The 19930-nt window shown below is 40.1% G+C and overlaps 1 protein-coding gene across 6 annotated transcripts in view; it reads left to right on the top strand.

The window, feature by feature from the left end:
* Nucleotides 1–19930, top strand: part of PID1 (phosphotyrosine interaction domain containing 1) — an 85985-nt gene that overhangs the window by 15679 nt on the left and 50376 nt on the right. For 5 of the 6 annotated variants that reach the window (XM_058844474.1, XM_058844477.1, XM_058844475.1 and 2 more), the window contains one exon: nt 17174–17320. In XM_058844474.1, coding sequence (XP_058700457.1) covers nt 17174–17320 — 147 coding nt within the window. Of the gene's footprint in view, nt 1–7754; nt 7774–17173; nt 17321–19930 lie in introns of those variants that run through there. The other variant, XM_058844478.1, reaches the window with a different exon arrangement.

Here is a 19930-nt window from a genome sequence, read left to right as displayed (position 1 = left end):
CTAAAACTGTGATTGAGGTTCTCAGAAAACTTGGAGACAAATGAGAAGATTCCTAAATTTATTCATCCCTTGAACTCCTTCAGCTGTGATGGTTTCCATACTAAAGGATATGTTACAACTTTAGGTGATCAGGGGTGAAAGCAAGAACTTTAGGGATGGTGAGCTCTGTGATACCAAAAGCCAGCTTAGACAACCCAAGCATCTTTTTGGTAGCTGTGGTCTCTGGCAGAAGAGATTTGAAACATTTTCAAAGGCTGGCTACAGTGTGAGACCCATAAATAGATCCTGTAAACTTGCTCTCCTGAATTGCAGAGCAATCCTCAGTAGTCGCACCTAAAAACGGTGAGCCACTTATGCTGCATATATTCACACATAGTGTACTGCCATGAAATTATCACAGAAGTGGAACTAAAGCAAGCTGAAATGGAAAAGCCATGCCAATGGAAATAATAAAAAGAGGAATCATGCCCCTAAAATGCTGCAATTTAATTGCTATGAAAATTTGCATGTATTTACAATAACAAAGGTCTCATTTCTGCAAAACTTTGCCATATGTGTATTTTTACGTACTCTGAACAGCCCCCGGCGCCCACAGGCCCTGTGCACTGTGAGTAAGGGACTGAGACCTTGCTGAGTGTTCAGTGTTTCAATGCACACATATCTTTTCTGGAATTGAAAACATCTTTTATTCCCCAGGCTGAGCTGGCAGCCGGCACAGAAGGCAGTCTGCTTTGTGTTTATCAGTCCGAGGAGAAGCCCAGCCCTTGTGAGCATATATATCACCTGCCAAGAACATAACTTAGCCATCTTCTACCCTCTTTTTTTTTTTTTTTTTTTTTTTTAATTACTCAAATACGGCCATTCAGGGAGGTGTTTAATTCTTTAAATATGGTGAGGAAGGTATTAGTGAATTGAGGGTAGAGGGTTTAACCTTGTGATATCCAAAGCTTTGCTGAATGGCTGGCCATAGCTGATGGCTGGATGCTGTGTGATTTGTCCTGGGAGGTACTGTTGGAGCATCCCCCCTTGTGTGGACCAGCTCTGAGCAGGAATCCCATCTTGCCATGCACTGCATGCCCCTCAGCACAGGGGGATGCTACCTGCATGACAGAGCCGTTTTGGGGTACCTGCAGAGGATTCACCTGTGGACTGTGTTTTTTTGGGAATATTGCCCTGTGCTGTCATCTGTGTGGAGTTTATTCAGAGAGAGCAAGAAGCCTGGTCCTGATGAATTCATTAAGCTATTCCATTAATTTTAATTAGTCTAATTTAAATTGTGGTGTAGGTATGTAAAAATGGCCTTGATCATTTTGGTCTTGGCTGGAGCCCTCTGATCCAAGTCTGTAAATAAACCCCTGGCAGTGAGTGAATGCCAAAGGGCTTTTGAAGGGTCTTCTTAGATGAGTCTTCTGCCCATGTGTGGAAAAATTGGGATGTATAAAAGGTTTCTTGAGTAGCTGAGGACAATATAAAAGCCTGTAATGGTGTTTTACCTTCAGAGTTTTAGTTACTGGAGTTCTAGAAAGAAAATTTCTTGCATAAATTTTGGTGGCCCTTTTCACTATCTGAGTACCAGGTTTGTTACTGTATGAACTTGATAATTAGTTTGTAATCCGTGCATAGGCATTTCATCCTGGTGGTTTTCTTGCAGAGAATAATTTGCCTTTTATTTGTTGAGAATGTTTTTTTTAGTGAAAACAGAACTCCCATTCATGATGGGGACAGCAAATGTAGTAAAACACTATCATAGCTGGGATTTGTTGTACACTATGGATTTATGTCAAGAATGTTAATGATTTGTTTATGAATAAGTGAGCCTGTAGTATTGTGAAACAGTATCTGGCAGTGCTGCTGAATGGACATTTTGAGAGCAGAAGATTCTTCAACTGAATAAGCTGTAGATATTTGTGTGTCTCGAACTACTCATAAGTAAACTTATGTATTTTAAGCAGAAGTGTTTATTTAATACATTATCATCAATGGTGCTCATCTGACAGATATGTATGAGCCACTTGATATCAAGCAAAGAGGTGGTTAAGTACTTTTTAAGAGCAGTTAATCTTCTTTTAGTGGGCTTTAGTTTAAAAAGAAGGTTTTCTTCCAGAAAGCAACACAAATCCTTAAGTGGAGCAGTGTGATGTTTGCAGAGTCAGAGTAGATCAGGAAGGTGCTCTGGTTTTGCAGTGTCTCACTTGGGCGTTACCACCTAGCTCAACAGAGCCACTTGAATTTACTGATAAAGTCACCACTTGGTTTCCAGTTTGTTGCATAGTCCCAAATACACACTTTCCTGACAGGGGCTTGGGATGGATTTACTGCTTTCTTCTAATGCCCATTTTCTTGGAAGAATACCTTTGGATGGGCAGGGGAGGTGGTTCATTACCATCTTAATGAGTCCAAATATCAATAATTATCTCCTGTGTGTCAGGAGTACTTGAGAGAATAGAAACACTGTCCCTTAAAAGGATAATTTGGGGACTAAATTAAACCTCATCCCAGGTAATGATTCCTTGCATTGCCTGTTACAGGTTGCAAAGTCAAGGTGTTGGATCTAATCACTGATATGACAAATCTACTGACCAACAACCGGTGTCCAACAGGACGAAGTGAGAACTCTGTCACTGTTTTGGACTCCCTAGTCAACCTAATGTGGGACTTTCCATGCTAAATTTTAAAAAGAAATGATTGCAATATTTATCTTCTCTCCAACCATCCTTCCTGTAATGAGTTTTATAGCTGGTTAAATGGGTTGTCACTCAAGTGAAATTCATGCATTTTTAAATGTTGCTAAGCCTCTTGAAAAAGGTGATGCTGTAGCAGGAAGCTTTGCTGTGTGCTTTCATGCAGCACAGGCAGCTGAGCCCAAAGCAGAGGGGCTTCAGAGCTGGATTCAGGAAGTGTCAGAGGCAGTTGGTGTTGTGCATCCAGGCTGCCGTGTGCAGTGTGACTTAACTCTGCCTGATAAATTATGACATTTCTTGAAATAGTGCCCTGTACTTTTTAATGAGCTGGGCTATCAGCTCTGCATCAGTGGATGGTTAAAATGAAGCAAGAATTGCTTTAACATTAAAACTGTGCCTGGAGGTCTTCTCTGAGAAATTGCTTATGATTATTAAGTGAATATAATACAGTAAGACAACCTTGCTTCTTGTGCTTTTTTTTTTTTTTTGTACCAAGTGCAGTTTTGGAAGTTGAAAAATGTACAGATGGAAAGTGATATTTAAATGGGAATGGCTTTGAAAGCTGTGCAGTGCTCTCCTCCTTTGAATGGGGATAAGGAAAGGAGGTAAGTCACAATATATTGAGATGCAACTTTTATAGATGAATTGGATTTCCTCTAAATATGGTTTGATTGTGTGCCAGACAGAAAAGAGGCTGAAGCCAGAGCACTTCATGTGCTGAACTGAATAAGAATAGCTTCCAAACCAAATGGGCTGGGCCAAAATGAACCTTGAATTATTCGTTCCTTCTGCTGTTCATGCACACTTGGAGCTAAAGAAATGGAAAGGTAGCCATCCTCTGTGAGAATTAATGAGGAAGCAGCTGGGGGGTCGGTCAGGCTGACTGCAGCCTAACCTGCTACAGGGCAGCAACACGCCGGGATGTTTTATGCAGCCTCGGGCAGGTCGGAGACCTTGCCACAGGTAGCTCTGCCAAGTTATCACTGACATTTACCCCTGTGTCCTGCCTACATTATTTCATCAATGGTACGATGGTACAATGGCATGGTACTGCCTCTGCTTTCAGAATTACCTCCCGTTTCTTCCCTAGAATCATCTCTGAGATGGTGTTTCAGCAAATAAATAGCCCCCCGACTCCAACCAGCACACATTCAGGGATGATGACAAAGAGGGAAACTCGATGGAAGCTGATGAACTAATTTGTTCTCTAGACAGACACTTGCACCCTTTTCCCACTCAGATACCGCACCATTAAACACTATTAAATATTGGCAGCTTCACAGCAAAGTGCATCTGTGATTTCTGTACTGTGTAAGCAGAAAAGGCAATCCCAAATCTCCTTCAGGAACGGCTTTACTCTGCCAGGTTGGGAACATCAGTGATAGCCACCAGAGTCTTTTGATTTCTGACTGTAATGGTGATAAAACATGAAAGCGGAAGTGTTCATGTTGTTGAGCATGAGTTGGAGCTAATCAGCTTTCTACAGATGCTACAGGGAAAATAGATCATAACACATAGCCTTGTTTCATGTGCTGGTTGAAGCTGTTCCTCTTTTAATCTTTATAAAAGTGAAGGAGCACCTTGTGTAATATCATGGTTTTCAAATGATTTCTAGCCTGTATTTAAAACTAATTATTTCTTAAAAATTTGTGTTTTAGCAGATGCCCTTGTCATACATTTTTCATTGTGTGTCAGTCAAAACCCACAGCCACCCTGTGTGGATAACTACAGCATACATTCCCTTGGCTTGAGCAGCAGACAGTGGTGGTAGTTTGGGTTCCTCTTTCTGCAGGAAGTCTGTGGCTTCAACCTCTGATTTTCTCTGTTGTGCTGTGGATGACACTGAGATGCACGTGATCGCCAGCAAGCGCATCAGGACAGGGACACAGCAACACTTGGAACCCTTGAATTGTGGTGGTTTCTGGATTGTACCCAGGAGGGAACTGGCTTTGTTGAATGATCAAAGGTCCCCTTCGCTCATCAGCTGCTGGGAATGGAGCAGCCAGATGTTTATGCAGCCGATTGTCTTGTAAAACCATAGAATTGGCTTGTGCAAATAGCTGTGCATGCAAAACTTGAGTAATGTTATTTCAGAGGCTTTTCTAATGTCATCTGAGAATCTTTTCCAGTCAGACAACCTGGGATCCAAAATTGAAAAAAAATCAAACAAGGATACCTTCTGTTCCTCAAGCCATCTGACACTAAAAATAGTGTAGTCAGATTGAAGGTTGGTCTGTAGGATGGGAACTGGTGGTGATTAATTGACGTGGAATTAAAGTCCCCTCTGAAAATCTGTTGCTTCAGTTAACATCTTGCCCGAGACTTTCCACTTTTGAGGTTATCTGTTACAAACTTTGCTTCTGGACTGAAATGACATATTTTCTTTAAGAATGAAAATATTTTACTTGTGGTGATCTCCCAAGTAAGTTACCAGAAATACAAACATTTCTGCAGACTTTACTCTAAATAATGGTAATGCTTGAAAAGCAGGAAGATCGCCATCTGTCATCAAGCTTGGAATTATCCCTCAGCAAGAGAAATATTCATGTTGAGTGTTCAGCTCTGACTGACTGTTGACTTCCCAAGTGGAGACCTAGTGGCAAAGTCTTATTTTGTGCCCACGTGGAACGTTTTGTGCTGAACGTTCCTGATTAGGGTGTAGGCAGAGCAGCTTTGCAGTGGGCAGTGCTCGGGAGCTCAGCAGCTGTACTGAAGCTCTGAGGGAAGTGTGTGGTGGAGAAGCACAAGTCTTGTGGAGCTGTCATGTGCTGCCCTGGCTGCTGGGTAGCTCTGCTAATAAACACTCTCCACCTTCTGAGGATGGTGTTCCATCAGACTGGTTGGCCTTGATCATCCCAGCCATGGACTGGTATTCACTTGAACTGCTTTCTAAATGATCCTTGCTTTCAAAACATAAGAAACTGCATTAAACACTTGGAGCTAGAGAGTTACTTTTCCTATAAGTATTTGTGGAAGCAGGAAACTACAAAGATTCCGTTGAAAAGTATTCTGTGAATTCTTCATTGCAAAATTGGGGCTGACCAATAGAAAAGTGTCACTGGAGATTCATACTGAATCCTGTGTACATTTATCAATCTGCCTCATATTTACAGTTTATCTCTAATTGTTTGGGTTATTTTTTCCTTTATTTTGGCTTAATTACTGTCCTTGACATCATTGGGTATGGTTTGGAGAGCTTTCAAAGAACTATATGGCCATTCTATATGCAAGTACCTTAGATAAGCAGAGGTGGAAAGCCTTCAGCAGGGCTGCAGCATGAAGAATTTAATGAGAAAAGTGAATTATAAGATTGATGACCCTTTGCTTAGTGGTCAGAATGCAAGTAACAAGAGCTGCAAATCTGGGCAGAAAGACATGCTATGAAAAGCATTACCGCAAGATTAAGCTGTGGAGAACACATTTTTGCATGATAATCTACTGGATTTATTTTGACACTTATTTATGTGTGGTGGTGGTTATGAAAGTGGAATTTTTAGCAGTCTCAGTATAATTATAGAGGACTGAATTTGTAAAGCTGCTCAAACATTTTGCATCAGGGTTGAATATTTTCTTTGAGCTAAATATGACTTTTCTTTATTAAAAGAAATATTTGTCTTGATACTATTTTCCCCAGAGGAATGACTAATAGGTATTCAGAGGATTCAATACTTTAATATTTTATCAGAGGCCCCTAAATTCTTTTATTCCCTTCTCTTTCAGGGTAAATAATTTAGATTTCAGCTGCATCAAGTTTGATAAAAGCCACCTTGTTAACATCTCCTGCAGAATTCCAGCTCTGTGTGCTTTGAGGGTTGCTGGAATAACTGCATCACTAATGCTTTGAAGTTAAATTGAATGGGGCAAAGGAAAAAGACAGTGGGGAAATGCCGGGCAGGCACTTAATTTATTTTAATTTTGTTGGTTCTTTCACAACTGTTTAAGTAACTGCCTGACACAGGCAGACAGGGGTCTGTAAATGTAGTGGGTGTTCAAAATATTTCTATCTTGTATTACAGGAATATATTTTAGATCTGCATCTAGAGGAGGGCTTTAACATTCCAGGTCCCTTTCCTTGGATCTTGATGTTCTACATTACTTCATTTATTCTAAGCCTAAAACATGATAAAACACTGCTTGCAATAATTGACAGGGTTTACATGAACAAACTATGATAATAACTCCTCCCCCCCAAACAACCCTCTCATTTACATTTCTATTTCTTTTGCAACTTCACTTCTCAAAGATGAGCCCAAACTTGAAAACACAGGATTTTTTCAATGCAAAATTATTTAGGTTGTGAAGTGGCTGAGTATGGATGTTGTTTGTGGTGGTGAGCAATCAATGGAGGGGAGAGAGGGGAGGAAAGTTGAGACTGAGAATCAGGATGTTCCTCCTTGTTGCTGAGTGGAATTCTTTATTCTGTAGGACTTCTGTGTGTAGAAACTTGTAAGTCATCGCTGTGTTGAACAAAGTTTGGAGTAAATTGGACAGAAGTGAGAGTATAATTACTGGAAACAGAGGAAATAGCTTTCACAATGTAAAGAGGTTGAATGATGATCCTTGTACATGCCTGAAGTCTTCCAGTTCTGCTGGTCTTGCTGAAAGGGAACATTTGGATAGTTTCAAACTTTTCTGTTTCCTTTAGTTAAGCAATTCCTTATTTCCATCATTCAGTTCACTTCCACTTCAACATTGCCAATGAAATTAAGACCAAGACAGTTACTTCGCTAAGAGGTGATAGAAATTCTTCATGTAGGTGCAGGTAGTAGCACATGTAAAGCAGCAGTAAAGATGAGGGTTGTTCTGTTCCTGTTGAACTTCAGATTGTTTTGCCAGAGATTTCTGTGGAAGAAGGGTTGTTTTTTTCACGGCATATGAGATTCCTAAAGACTGGGATTTGATTATGAATGAGCACGTGTTTCCAGAATGGAATTACTTGGAATGAGTTTGTTTAATGGATTGTGGGTTCCTCCAGAGTGACGCTGCAGTGCCTGTGTGAGGAGTTAGCTCTTTTTAATTGGTCCCATATGTACTGGCAGATAGTATATTAACCATGCCTTGAGGGGATAAGGGCGTCTGGTTGAATCTCATGGTGCGTATTCTATTTCTTTTCTGGAGGGATTTGCTTTTTTTTTTCTTGTTTTTTTTCCCACCTCTTTGTTCTTAGAACTGTAGATATGTATATATATGTATAACCACTAGCGTTTTGAAACTTAATATTCAGCTGAGGGATTAGTTAAGCTTCTGCAAAATTATCTGAACTTTGCTGACAAGTAAAGAGGAAGAAACTGAGGTTTTATAGAGAAACTGGAGTTTCTGAGTATCTCTGAGTTTGAATGACTAAATTGCAAGAAGTTAGAAGCTTAATCTCCATCTTGTCAAGCAGTAAGGAATTGTCCTTTGAAAACCAGAAAGATGGAAGCATCAGAATAGATTAATCTTGGAAAACCTTGACAACGCTATGCAGATTTAACCTTTATGTCTGGAGGATGTGGATATTGGAAGGCTGTCCTGCCCATGGGTCCTGCTGGCCTTAACTAAGGGGAACACCATTCTCAGCCATTTTACTTGACTCATTCTGAACTGGACAAAGCAGAGTAATTTCGCATCTGGTTGTTTTGGCTCAGCTTAACAAGTAGGGTAGTTGTAGGAGAAACAGGAATGTAAATGAGTTGGTGTGATTTTTCTTTTGTGAAGGTTTCTTGATGCAAATCCTGTCAATTATCCAACTGTAAAGTTTTGCTGAATTAATGAGGCACTTTGTAGAAAGGTATTTTTGATCACTTTCTGTAGAATCCCTTATTTCTGATGTAGGCTCTCTAGTGTACTACTTTTATTCGTGGCTTAAAGAATTGGAAAGACCTACTACTGTGTGAAGTTGCCCTGGGGTAGTGGCTATGTATCTGCACTGCAGTGGGACCCAATTTTCATCTATATTCTGCATTGTCTGCTCAAAGATTTGTATAGCTATAAAGCCTGGCTGAGTTCTCCCATGGTGAATAATTTGCTGTTGGAGGTGGGAAAGGAGTAGTGTTGCAGGAGATGAAATGCCTGTGAGTGTAGTCAGGGCTGGGGAAGTTCCTTGTGATGGGACAGTAGTGCTGGCCAGACACAGCTCCCTGGGGATGCTCTGGGCAAGCACTGATGGTGCTCGTGGGGACATGTGGTAGAAGGGAAGGCTAAAGCCACCAGGCTTCTTCTTCATCCCTTGCAAGGGCTGAGTGGATACAAAAAAGGGGGTACAAAAAGCCTTTTCCCAAAAAGGCTGACTTACTAAAGATGCAGGTCCATTCCCTTGGAAGAGGCTTGTGTCTGTGGGGAATATGAGGACCCCTTCTCAGAGACCCTCAGGAATGCCAGGTTTAAATCTTGGGGGTGGTTCTGATGGAAAAGGCAGAGCTGTACATTAACATCAAAGGACTCAGTGATAAAAAAGCTTTAGAGGAAGGAATGGATTCTTGTTACTTTGTGGCTGTAAATACAGTAATTAATTGGACCAGAAATTAATTTGATTTATATTTAAGCAACACATAACCTTTTTTGTCAAGAGTCTGTACACTTTTTCTCCACAGTACTAAAGTGTTACTTCTAGCAAATAATCAGGGCAGATTCCTTTGTAACAGGTGCCTTTGTCACCCAGTCCCTATCCTTGTCTCAGAAAATACCAAGTTATTGATTTATGGCAAAAAATGAAGAAGAGTGACAGAGTGAAACACTGGTTTTGAAAGGGCTGCATTGGAGAATGCAGTGGCTGCCTGGCAGGCTTGTTTTGCCAGGCACAGAGTGAGGAGAAAAAACTTTTTAAAGCATCCTCTGACACAGAAATTATTGGAAAGCCTCCAAGGGCAAATTGAAAAAGCAACAGCTGCCTTCATGCTGCAGGATTCCATTGTTTTAATATTGGGCCAACTATACCGAATAATACATGTACTGGAAACTCATGTTAGGAGAAAAATATGTTGGAAAGCAGCTTAGGGGTCAGCTCAAAATCAAAGAGAATGAACTTGACGTATCTATGCTGCTGCGTGGTCTATTTTGTTCTTTCTTTTCTTGTCAGCTCCTATTTCTTAAGTTATTTCTCTTTTGGTTTGTTTTTTCCCAAACCATTTGCCTTGTCTTGGACTTGTATTTTGACTGCCATTTGTCCTGAAAAATGCTGGAGCTGATAAATTCTTCTGCTTCCACTGAGAAATTCTGGTATCTTTGAAACTGTAATCTAGTTTAAAATTCCAGAACTAGTTCAGTTGTGACAAAGCTATTAGAATTTGAGAGTTAACAGTAATTTCTGGGGCCAAAATTTTGGTAGTAGTTATTTATGAGGGCAGCTCTGTTGATATACTGGTGAATGTATTTTATGCTTTATTTTGATAGATGCTAAAAAAATGTTATGTTGTAAAATATATATGCTATGAACACCAAGCATTGGAAACTACAGCTTATTTCAATATATATGTAACAGTCATCAGTAGGTAAAAGAATGTAGAAGCCCAAATCCAAACAGATGTATTTAGATGTTCATCTTATATCCAATATGCCTAATTTCCACTGAAATATTAGCCTGGGAATTTAAGCAGTGTAATGTAGAGACTGATGAAAGAACATTTTACTGTGGTGCTGTGACTTTTTTTTTTCCTCCTCCACTCATGTCCTAGGGAGGTCTTATTTTATTTTCATGATTTTGAGTGTTCCGAAATATTGACTCCTTCCTTCCTGCTCTGATGGGAATCTCTGTAGTGAGGCTGTGGGTTCTGAGCAGTTGAGACCAAACTGGGAACTTGGTCTCTGAATATCCTGTATGTTTAGATTTGTTTAGGTTGGGGTTTAGTTTGACTGATGATAGAGAGATGTTAGAGGATCAGTCATGAAACTCTCATCTGGCTCTGAAGTTCCCTGCAGTTTGGAGGGTGTTTGTATCTGGGACTGTGTTTTTTTTGGGCAGCAATCCTGCTGATCGGAATCGCATAAGCTTGGCAACACAACGGGGGCATTCAGCCAGAGCAAACTTGAAGTACACAGGGTCTGAGAACAAAACGTTTCACATGAATTAAATTGTGAGGAAACAGAAATTCTTCAAACTTGTAAGAAAACAAGGCAATGTGAGCACTGTCACAGAGGCAGCTGTATGATCACAGCTATTGATAGGGAGTGCCTGTTCTATTTATGAAATCTTGATAATTATGTGTTTTTAAGAGATATGTCTTGCCACTACAGGAAAAAGAATATGTCCAAGAAGTTGGTGTCAGAGTGGGATGGAATAATTCTCTGTACTTGCATGCAAACATCCAGTAGCATCTTCGCTGATGCTTTTTGACACTCAGCTGATTTTAGTTTCCTGTGTATTTTGTCATGCTTTGATGCCATCTTCTTCTTGCTGTCCTGTCATGAAGATTAGAGCTTATCCTGTCAAATGAAGTTTACTCCTTTCTGTGCCCAGACTCCCTCTGCCACCGCCTCTTTCTCCTGTGCTGTCTCCTGGGTAGGGTGGAAGTAGCATGGGGACATGAGAGGGGAAATGGTGGCAGGAACTGGCTGAGTCTCTTATGTGTAACCATGTATGGTCATTGGACATGTGGAGAGGGGGCAAAAGTTTGCTTGGTTGGTTGGTTTTTTTGGTTTATTTTTGTTTTTGTTTTGTGGAACATTTCCCAGATGCTTTGTCCCAAGATTCTTGGGGATGCCGTTCCTCAGCCCACTGAGTTATGCCAAGTTGTGCCATGGGCCTGTCCAAGCTCTTCTGCTTACAAAATGTATCACAGGGTGCCTGCAGGCAAGCCTTCCTTGCCATTTCCATATGTTGCCACTTCATGATTGAAAAATGAAATTTCAGACATAATTATAGGATTTTTCACATTAATAGCATCTGTTACCTGAAAGAGTAATGGATTTGTTTTGATAGGCTGGCAAAATATAGATATTGAGATGCTAGATGAGATAAGCTTTTAATAACCAGATTTCTGGAGTTAGATTGGTTTCAAGAAGGTTTCTTGGGATGGATCTGCTGGAGTATAGCTGTGACATGGTCTTGGGTTTGTGCATGCCAGTCAGTTTTGTGTTACAGAGCAGGCTGCTGATGGGATCATTTCTGACTTTATCATGATAAATTGCTTCCATCCCTTCTTTAGAGGGCTTTCTTGCAGTGTTCAGTACAATGTTTATATGAACTGCTACTAAAGGATAAATAAATAAAGCACAATGTAGTTTAATGTGGGGGAGGGAAAGAATTTAAACTGTATTAGCAGTTATTTGTTTAACAAGAAAGGGAGCAGAGATGACATTTATCTGTATTGGACAGATTGGCTTTAAACAAAACAAAGCCTTGAAATGGATCAGTTTTCATATAGATCAGAATTCTTCTTTCCTTGCTGAAAAGCTGGAGGCTTGGGGTTGGGTGGTCTCAGCTCACAGCTGCGCTCATGTAACTCATGGGGTAACCATAGTGCCAAAGGTCTATTGTGTTGTCATCTCCTCTTGTACCTATAGACAGGATATACTAGTAGTCAGTTCCACTGGGAACAGGCCAAAAGGAACATTTACACTTTCTAAAATTCTCTTGCAGTTCAATTCACTTGGTTGTGTCTTTCCTGGGTGGCATTGTCTTGCTGTAGGACGCTGTTGGAAAGTTCTGGGTTCGTTCCAGAACTAAATGGGTTTCAGAGGTAGAGAGGTACTTGTGCTGAAATAGTAAATTATAGAGCTTATTTTTGCATTTCCCTTCGTCTTTTGCTGATGCACTAACATGGATTTCATCTGGGAATTCCTTTGTAGGTGCTGTAGAAGGATGAATTGCCCAGAGGACTGCTTCTTGTTCTGGCAGATCCCTGTTTCAGAGTCTTTGAAGTTTTAGAATAACTCCTTTTCATAAGTTAACATCCGATTTTTGGGTTTGGATTCAATGTGCATCTTTGGCAAAATTGGCCAAGTACCGGTCACCTGGAAATGTGATGCCAGTTTACACAGTCATGTGATGATTGTAATACTGATGTTAAAAGAGAATGGGAGATGAGGGTTAAGGTGCTGAAGACCTTTCTTTCAATCACCATGTTGCCACCCAGTCAACCTGTAAAATGTATTTATTTTGCTTAATTCTTGCTTTTATTTATTTTGCTTAACTCCTGTTGCTGGATTACAATTACAGCCCCCTCTTTCTTGACATTTATTTTTATACTCTCATCCAATATATAAGACTTTCTTAGATTTTTGAATTTGGGCCTTTATTTCCATCAGGAAAATTAAAAGAACTGCTAGGCTTGGCTGCTGAATACTTAATATCGTGAACAGCAGTGACTGTTTTGTCAAGACCTGAAGGTGATCATTATTATTCCAAATTTCAGTGCATTATTTTCTCCTCCAAGTCATGTTTCTTTGCATGGAATCATGGTTATTTTCTCCAAGATATTTGGCCTGAGTTCTGGAAGTGACTGTATTTTTGCTGACAAACTAAACAGGACCCAAATGCTGTTAATTTTTAGTTTTAACTGGAACAGAAATTGTGCCTGAACTAAATATGCAGCTTGTAAAATTTGCAAGTTGAATGTTCTGAATTAGTTAATTTAGAGCTAATGTTGAGCTGATAACAAAATATATGTTAAACAATTTAGAAGTTGTTGATTCTTAAGTTCAATTAACTGATAGTCAAGAGTGTTAGTGATGGCAGGGTTTTCATTGAAATAGGGAGCACTTTGAGGGTCACCAAGGAGGCAAGAGGCAGTATCTCTGTACTGACAATCTTAGCCAGGTATGGGTTTGGGCTACCAGTTATGCACCATTTGGTTTTCTTCTGCAGGAAAAAGGATGCCATTAAGATGGGTAAACTAAACAAAATAAACTGATGGAACTTGAATCCTTGAACAAGCAAAACCATGGTTTTACATTAAGATAATTGTCCAGTGTTATTGGCAGCAAAAACTTAAATTTTGCTCTGAATGATATAATGTTCAGCAACTAGGAAAATACAATGCTAATTATATGTCTGATGCTTTCCTTGGCATTTAAGGTATTTTCATTTGCTCAAGGTATTTTTAAACTTACTGCCAATTTCTTACTGTTATGTTACTCCTTGCATTTATTTCAAATATAAAGTCATATCAGTAGTACCATCTGAATGGATAAATAATGAGTGATGTGTAGTTTTGAGGTGTTGGTATAATCATGCCAGCTAAGAATATCTTCTGATGATGAATTTCAGAGCCACCAAATTAACCTAGTGGTTTTGGAACTTGAAATGTGAATGGTATAACGTTCCCTGAAGCTTTATTCACTTTGTTCGCTGGGTTGCCAAAGTCATGCTTTTCAAGAACTTTGTGAACTTAAAGCACTTTAAAGAAGAATTTCAAGTTCACAGCAGTGGAGAGTGAATGCCTCGTCTCAAAAAATACATTGGCTACTGTTATAGGTCAGCTTTTGCCAACAGTTTCTGCAGGAGATGCCAGTTTGGACGGGAAACCCAAGAAATGGGTTCAGCGAAGCACTTTATCCTGTTCTTGGCTTCAAGCACATGAATAATCCCATTGACTACCCACGTGTGCTTTACTGCGACTGCTCACATAGTGAAAGTTAGGCATGTGTTTAAATAATGTGCTTATTTGGGGGCTCCCTGTGTCATGTCTGCTGGCAGAGATTTGATTTTCTTATGGCAGCCATCACATGACCTGTGCAGGGAGCAGAGTGTGGTCTGCATTAGGCCTGTGGGCCAAAGCAAAGGCTATTTCTGCGTCCACCCCCAATCCTTTCTGCACTTCTCTGGCAACTAATCAGCTGTTTGCTGCCAATTGTGCTCTCGTGTTTTTGGCACCCAACTGCTCCAACTTGCTGCTCATACAAGTATTGAATTGCCTTTGTAAGGCACAGAGTAGGCTCTTCCTTGTTTAAGATTGTATATGTGGTTGTTACGACATGAAAAAAAAGATAGATCATTGCCACAGTTTTCTTCATTTTGGTCAAATTGTGCCCTTTCTGTCAATAGTCCCATTGAAGTTTATAGAGATGGCAGCAGAGGAGAAGAACCATTTTGCAGGTCCAAGCTCACTGCTCAGGAGGGCTAAATGGAGTTTTTTACATCTGTTGTCTAATGGAAGCACTGTTCTTTATTGGAGAAGCCCTCTAAACAGATCATTTATGGAAATGGAGGTCTTTCAGCACTCAAGGAAGGGAAAAGTTAAATGCTAGGACAGGTTGTTCAACCTGCTTATTTCACAATCATTCTCTTTGTTGATCCAAAATTGGCTTATTTGGAAGATAGTATGACTTAAGGTTAATATTTTTTCCATCTCTGCCTTCCTCTCTCATCCCCTGCATCCACAAGACAGCATCAGAAAGCCCTGGAGGCAGCATTTCCCCAGGCTTGAAAAGGGATCATTTGCAGGGGAAATCGCTGTGACCTGTGCATTTCTGGGCCTGAGCTCCAGCACCCTTTGCCTGCTGCATATTTTCTCTCCCAGAAATACAACCTCAGCAGCGGGTTAGCAGACCTAGAGCCGATAGATAAAAGCGAGTCAAGCTGTAATAGACAACAGTTAGTGAGTGGGACCAGCAAGCCCAGCACTGCAGCTGGTAATCAATGATGCTGCTTCTAACAGCATCTCAAACCTTCCACTTGCTTTGTACTCATCATGGCTTTTTACCTGCTGTTCAGCCTTTGCTAGCAACTCCACTGGAGAGGCCTAGGAAACTCCAAACAAAAGGTTGTTTATTGCAACCTAAAGGTAAAATTAAATAGGTTTTCTCAGTCAGTTTAGTAATCCTAGCTGTCAAAGAGCTCTTTTATCTTCAGAAACATGTCAGAGAATATTCTTTAATGTACACTCATCTTAAATGGAGTACTTTTTTGCTGGAGCTGTGTTTGGGAGAGTGAATGGGGTGATATGTAATATAAGCAGATGAAAAACAGTATGAGTAGAGTGCTTCACCAGGATGAAAACTTGAATGTTTGCACAAACACCACAGAGGCCCTAAAGTATTGCTGTTAACAGGCTGTAACTTCATGTGTGAAACAGGTAACTAAGCACTATTTTCACAGACTGTTAGTTTATGTACCTTGAACAAATCTAAAAGTGTTTGAAGTACTGTACTTCCAGCAGCATAACAATTATTAGACATAAACACTGGTGAACAAAGAACTAAACTGTTACAAAAGTATATCAACAGGCTTTCAGTCGGCACATGATAAAATATTTATAATCTAGTAGCAACTTTATTTTCAAAGGAATATTCATATCCACAAAAATCTGTAGAAAACCAGCATAGTATCTAAATAGTTGATTCATCCTCTGTATGTAAATAAAATGTTGAATAGACACTCTCTTCATCAAAAGTACAGGACTGAACAACAAGGACCTGTGTTGATATTCTAGCTCCAATAGAGACTTCTTGCATGGCTCTGGGAAATCACTTAGCATCTCTTTTTCTGCAAGTAAGACCCTGTAATGCTTGTTTGCCTTGCATAGGTAAAGTGGAGACTGAGAAAAGGGGTGGCTGCAAAGCAAATTAAGACTCTCCTATTAAAAGTCAGAAAAAATGGTTTAGTTTTGATATAAGTAATCTGGAGTCATTGCACATATATCTAATAACTGCTGATTGGTAAGAGTCAACTTATGAAGTTTTGATAAAGTCATATTTCACTAGACAGTGCTGTGGCATGTTACTACCTTGATTTGGTTCATATCTGCATTTTTTCTCCCTTAGATAAGTAGTAGTATGTGAAAATGTTCAGTTTTTCAAATGAAGGTCAGTTCAAAGAAACATCTAAATGTTAAAAATTTTCTCTTGACTCCCCTGATTCCACAAAATTTATATGGAAGTCCTTCAAGGATTGACTTTACTCACTTTAAACAATTGCTGAGAAACTTTTAATTTGATGACTTTACTGTCCACTTGGATAGTTCTTCACTGAAGCCTGGGGAGTCTGTTTAAGAAAGTGGCAAGTTTTGAGTGACATCTATTCATTGGTACCAAGAGTGACATTTACATTGGAGACTACAGGAACTATTGCTTACAAAGGAAGAGAATATGAAATTCACATGACAAAGGCAAACCAGTGAGGGATTCAGCTCAGTGGGAATGGTAACATCTACAAAGGTCAGTGGGATGAGATATAAGTACAGAGGAAGGAGAGCAAGGATGGATGAATCCATAGTTCTTTTAGTGGTCTTTGATCCCCTGTTCTTCCTCCCTGTGGATATTAGTAGAGGAACTGGGTCCCTTAACAGCTTTATTACATACTTGCAAATGATCAGAGGTTGAATTTAGACCCTTTGTGGAACAAATGTGAATTGTAATGAATCCTTTCACTTTGTGTGTGTATATATTTTTTAATTAAAAATAGTCTCCACGTTGCTGATAGTAATGAATGCTCTCAAGTCATAGAACATTTTAAGACTCCCCAGGAAAGCTTATGAGGCATTGACCAGCAAGTGAAACAAACAGACACGTCCAATTATTAACTCTCATTTTTCTGCACTGGAACTGGAGGTAATTTATTTTCTTTTTCTGTTTAGCACTTTCAGACCATGTTAAAGACTAAGTTGAATGTCCTAACTCTTCGTAAAGAGCCTCTCCCGACAGTGATCTTCCATGAGCCAGAAGCCATTGAGCTGTGCACCACAACCCCCCTCATGAAGACCCGGACTCACACTGGATGCAAGGTACTCGGAAATATAAACTGAGGGAGTGAGATCACTGTGGAGGTGTCCCACGTGATTGTGAGAATTCTAAAGAGCCCAGAGTAACCAACACTTTGGTGTTGTTTCCAGTTCTGGAAATTCCATTAACTGCAACTAATACTATAAAGTTTCTGAATCAAAAAAGTAATTGAGCATTTCTGACCAGAAACTTTGGTGTTCAGGAGGAAAAGGTTTGGGTTACATGTCATGATGCAAATTGTGGAGGATTTCTTATAGCTTGTGATGAACTGCTGGTTGTAAACACTGACATTATTTCTATAAGGGCTAGTGTTGCAGCTTAAATCTCGAGGTTAGTTTGGTTGGATTTTTTTTTTTCTTTGTTTCTTTGGGTTTTTTAAGACAAAAATGGAAAAAGGGGGACAGGATACTTATATCTTGATTTGGTTAAGCAACAAGATCAATTCTCCCAGTTACATCAAACAAGAGCTTCTGCAAAGGCTGTTCCTCTTTTGAAAAGTTTAATGGCTTAAGAGCCCCAAGTGTAATCTTCTGTGGTAAGAAACCATATAAAAATAGGGAACAAATCTGCTCTGTTTGCATCTTTTCTTGGAGTCATTTTCCTTGATCACAGAGCTCGCCTGGCCTAGCAGGGCTATGGGTGGCCTTGCAGACTGAGCTGGGTACCAGTGTGGCCTGTGCTGCCAGTTGGGGCTTGGCAACCGATTCCCCTTCACCCTGCCTGCCCTTGAGGGTCTTAGTGAAAATGGGGAGAACTGTAAAGTGTTAACTCCAGGAGAGCTGTTGCTTGATGCTGTGTGTGCTGGATAAGATCCAAAGTGCAATTAAATGTCCTAAACCCCTTCCCTGCCACAGTGTGTACACAAACACGTGCACACGCACTCTTCCCTGCTGGTGAGGTGGGGTTGGAAGAAATTGCTTTCCCCTGCTTCTCTTGGCATACTATACTTGGGCACCTCCAGGCCTGGCACTTCCTCAGCTAAGTTTCTTCTTGGGAAGTGTCACTTCCCAAGCGTTTGACTCTCTGCCTGTCGCAATAGCCAGGAACAGGACTCTGCTGCTGGGTGTTGAAGCAGAGCTGCCCTGTGCTGATGCAGAGGAATGCGAGGGAAGCAACCCTAATATGCTTTGTATGTTAGCTCGCAGCATCTGCTCTTCCATGGTGATACTTTTTGTCCTTTATGTTGACAGCTAATGAATTTTTAGGGAATATTAGCTATGATCAAAATGATTCACAAAGTATCTGGCTTTCACCTTCAGTGAGAGAGGTCAGGCATAATAATGCTTTCAGAAATCAGTTTATCTTTGTGAATGTGTATAGAATTTAAATGAAGCTTTTTATTCAACTTACAGTCTTTCAGTTGGAAAAGAATTGCAGAGAGACGTTGAATCCCTCAGTGAAGAGAATCTCATTCTATATTTAGATCTCTTTTATTTATTAATTTATTTTTCCTGCAGTATAGCATAGTAGTGCTGACAAGGGAACATCTGCTACCACAACACTTCCGTTTTCCTTCTTGCACTGTTTCTTCTTCTCCCCTTTCCCTAAAGCTAGTTTACCCCCTGTCAGTGCTGGACTCTTAAGATGGTGGTTTTGAGGTAGTGGCCAGGCCTTCCTCAGGTGATTCAGCTGTTGTGATTTTCAGTACCTGCCTTGGGAAGATGATTCCATGTGTATGTTGTTCCTGTGGCTAAGAAATCCTTTCCCGTTAATAACTGAAACACTTCAATTTTACCCAGTCTCTGTAGTCACAACCACTTTTTTTCCTCCTCTATTTTTCCTGACTAAATGTGCTCTTCCTGCCAGCTGTTAATAGGCAATTCATTTTCCTGTCCTCTTTCCCCTCTGATTATTAGTTTTTTACTGACTGATACAATAGTACTGTCGCCATAGAAAAGCTGCAATTTTATAATACGATTTTTTGTTCTGGCAGGTCTGATCTATTCCTGTTATTCTGGGTGTAAGGCAGGAGATGCTGTAGTGTTGCTGGTACCACCAGGCCTGTCTGGTTCTCAGACCTGGGCTTTTCAGGCAAGAGCACAGCATCCAGTTTCTACTTCCTTTCATGAGTCACACTTCTTTGATCCTTAATAATTTTATTCCTCTTGACTGAAATCCCTCCAATTTTTCTATGTAATCCCATTAATGAGATAGCATCATTCATCTGACAGAGGCTCCAGACATCTAATTTTGTTGCACAGTTTTAACATAAGCCTCAGCTGGCTCCATCTTGTTATGGGAACTTGACACATAGAATTGCTTTGCTGTTTAGAGGTCTGGGCATTGGTTTTCTGATGTGATTGCTCTTTTACTTGTCCTTTCATCACAAGGCAGGCTTCTGTTTTTGCTTTCATTTGCAGTTAGCTGCTAAATCTTGAAGAAAAAAAACCCTTTTTTGCTGAGATCTAATCCCATTTAGTAATTCAATGGGATGATTTAAAGAATAGCAGGGAAATGTCTAGTTTGAAGTAATCTAGGGGAACCCCCACCAAATCTGGAAAGTTAAACAGTTGATCAGATTTAGAGTGCTTTTTTATCTTGTCCAGTTCCACATCTGATGCAACTTGGTTGTCATCATAGTTTCACAAATACATTTTTTACTTATAACAGAA

Source organism: Poecile atricapillus, chromosome 8 (genome assembly GCF_030490865.1).
Source record: "Poecile atricapillus isolate bPoeAtr1 chromosome 8, bPoeAtr1.hap1, whole genome shotgun sequence".
Taxonomy (NCBI): domain Eukaryota; kingdom Metazoa; phylum Chordata; class Aves; order Passeriformes; family Paridae; genus Poecile; species Poecile atricapillus.
This window is presented reverse-complemented; position numbering and strand designations above follow the sequence as displayed.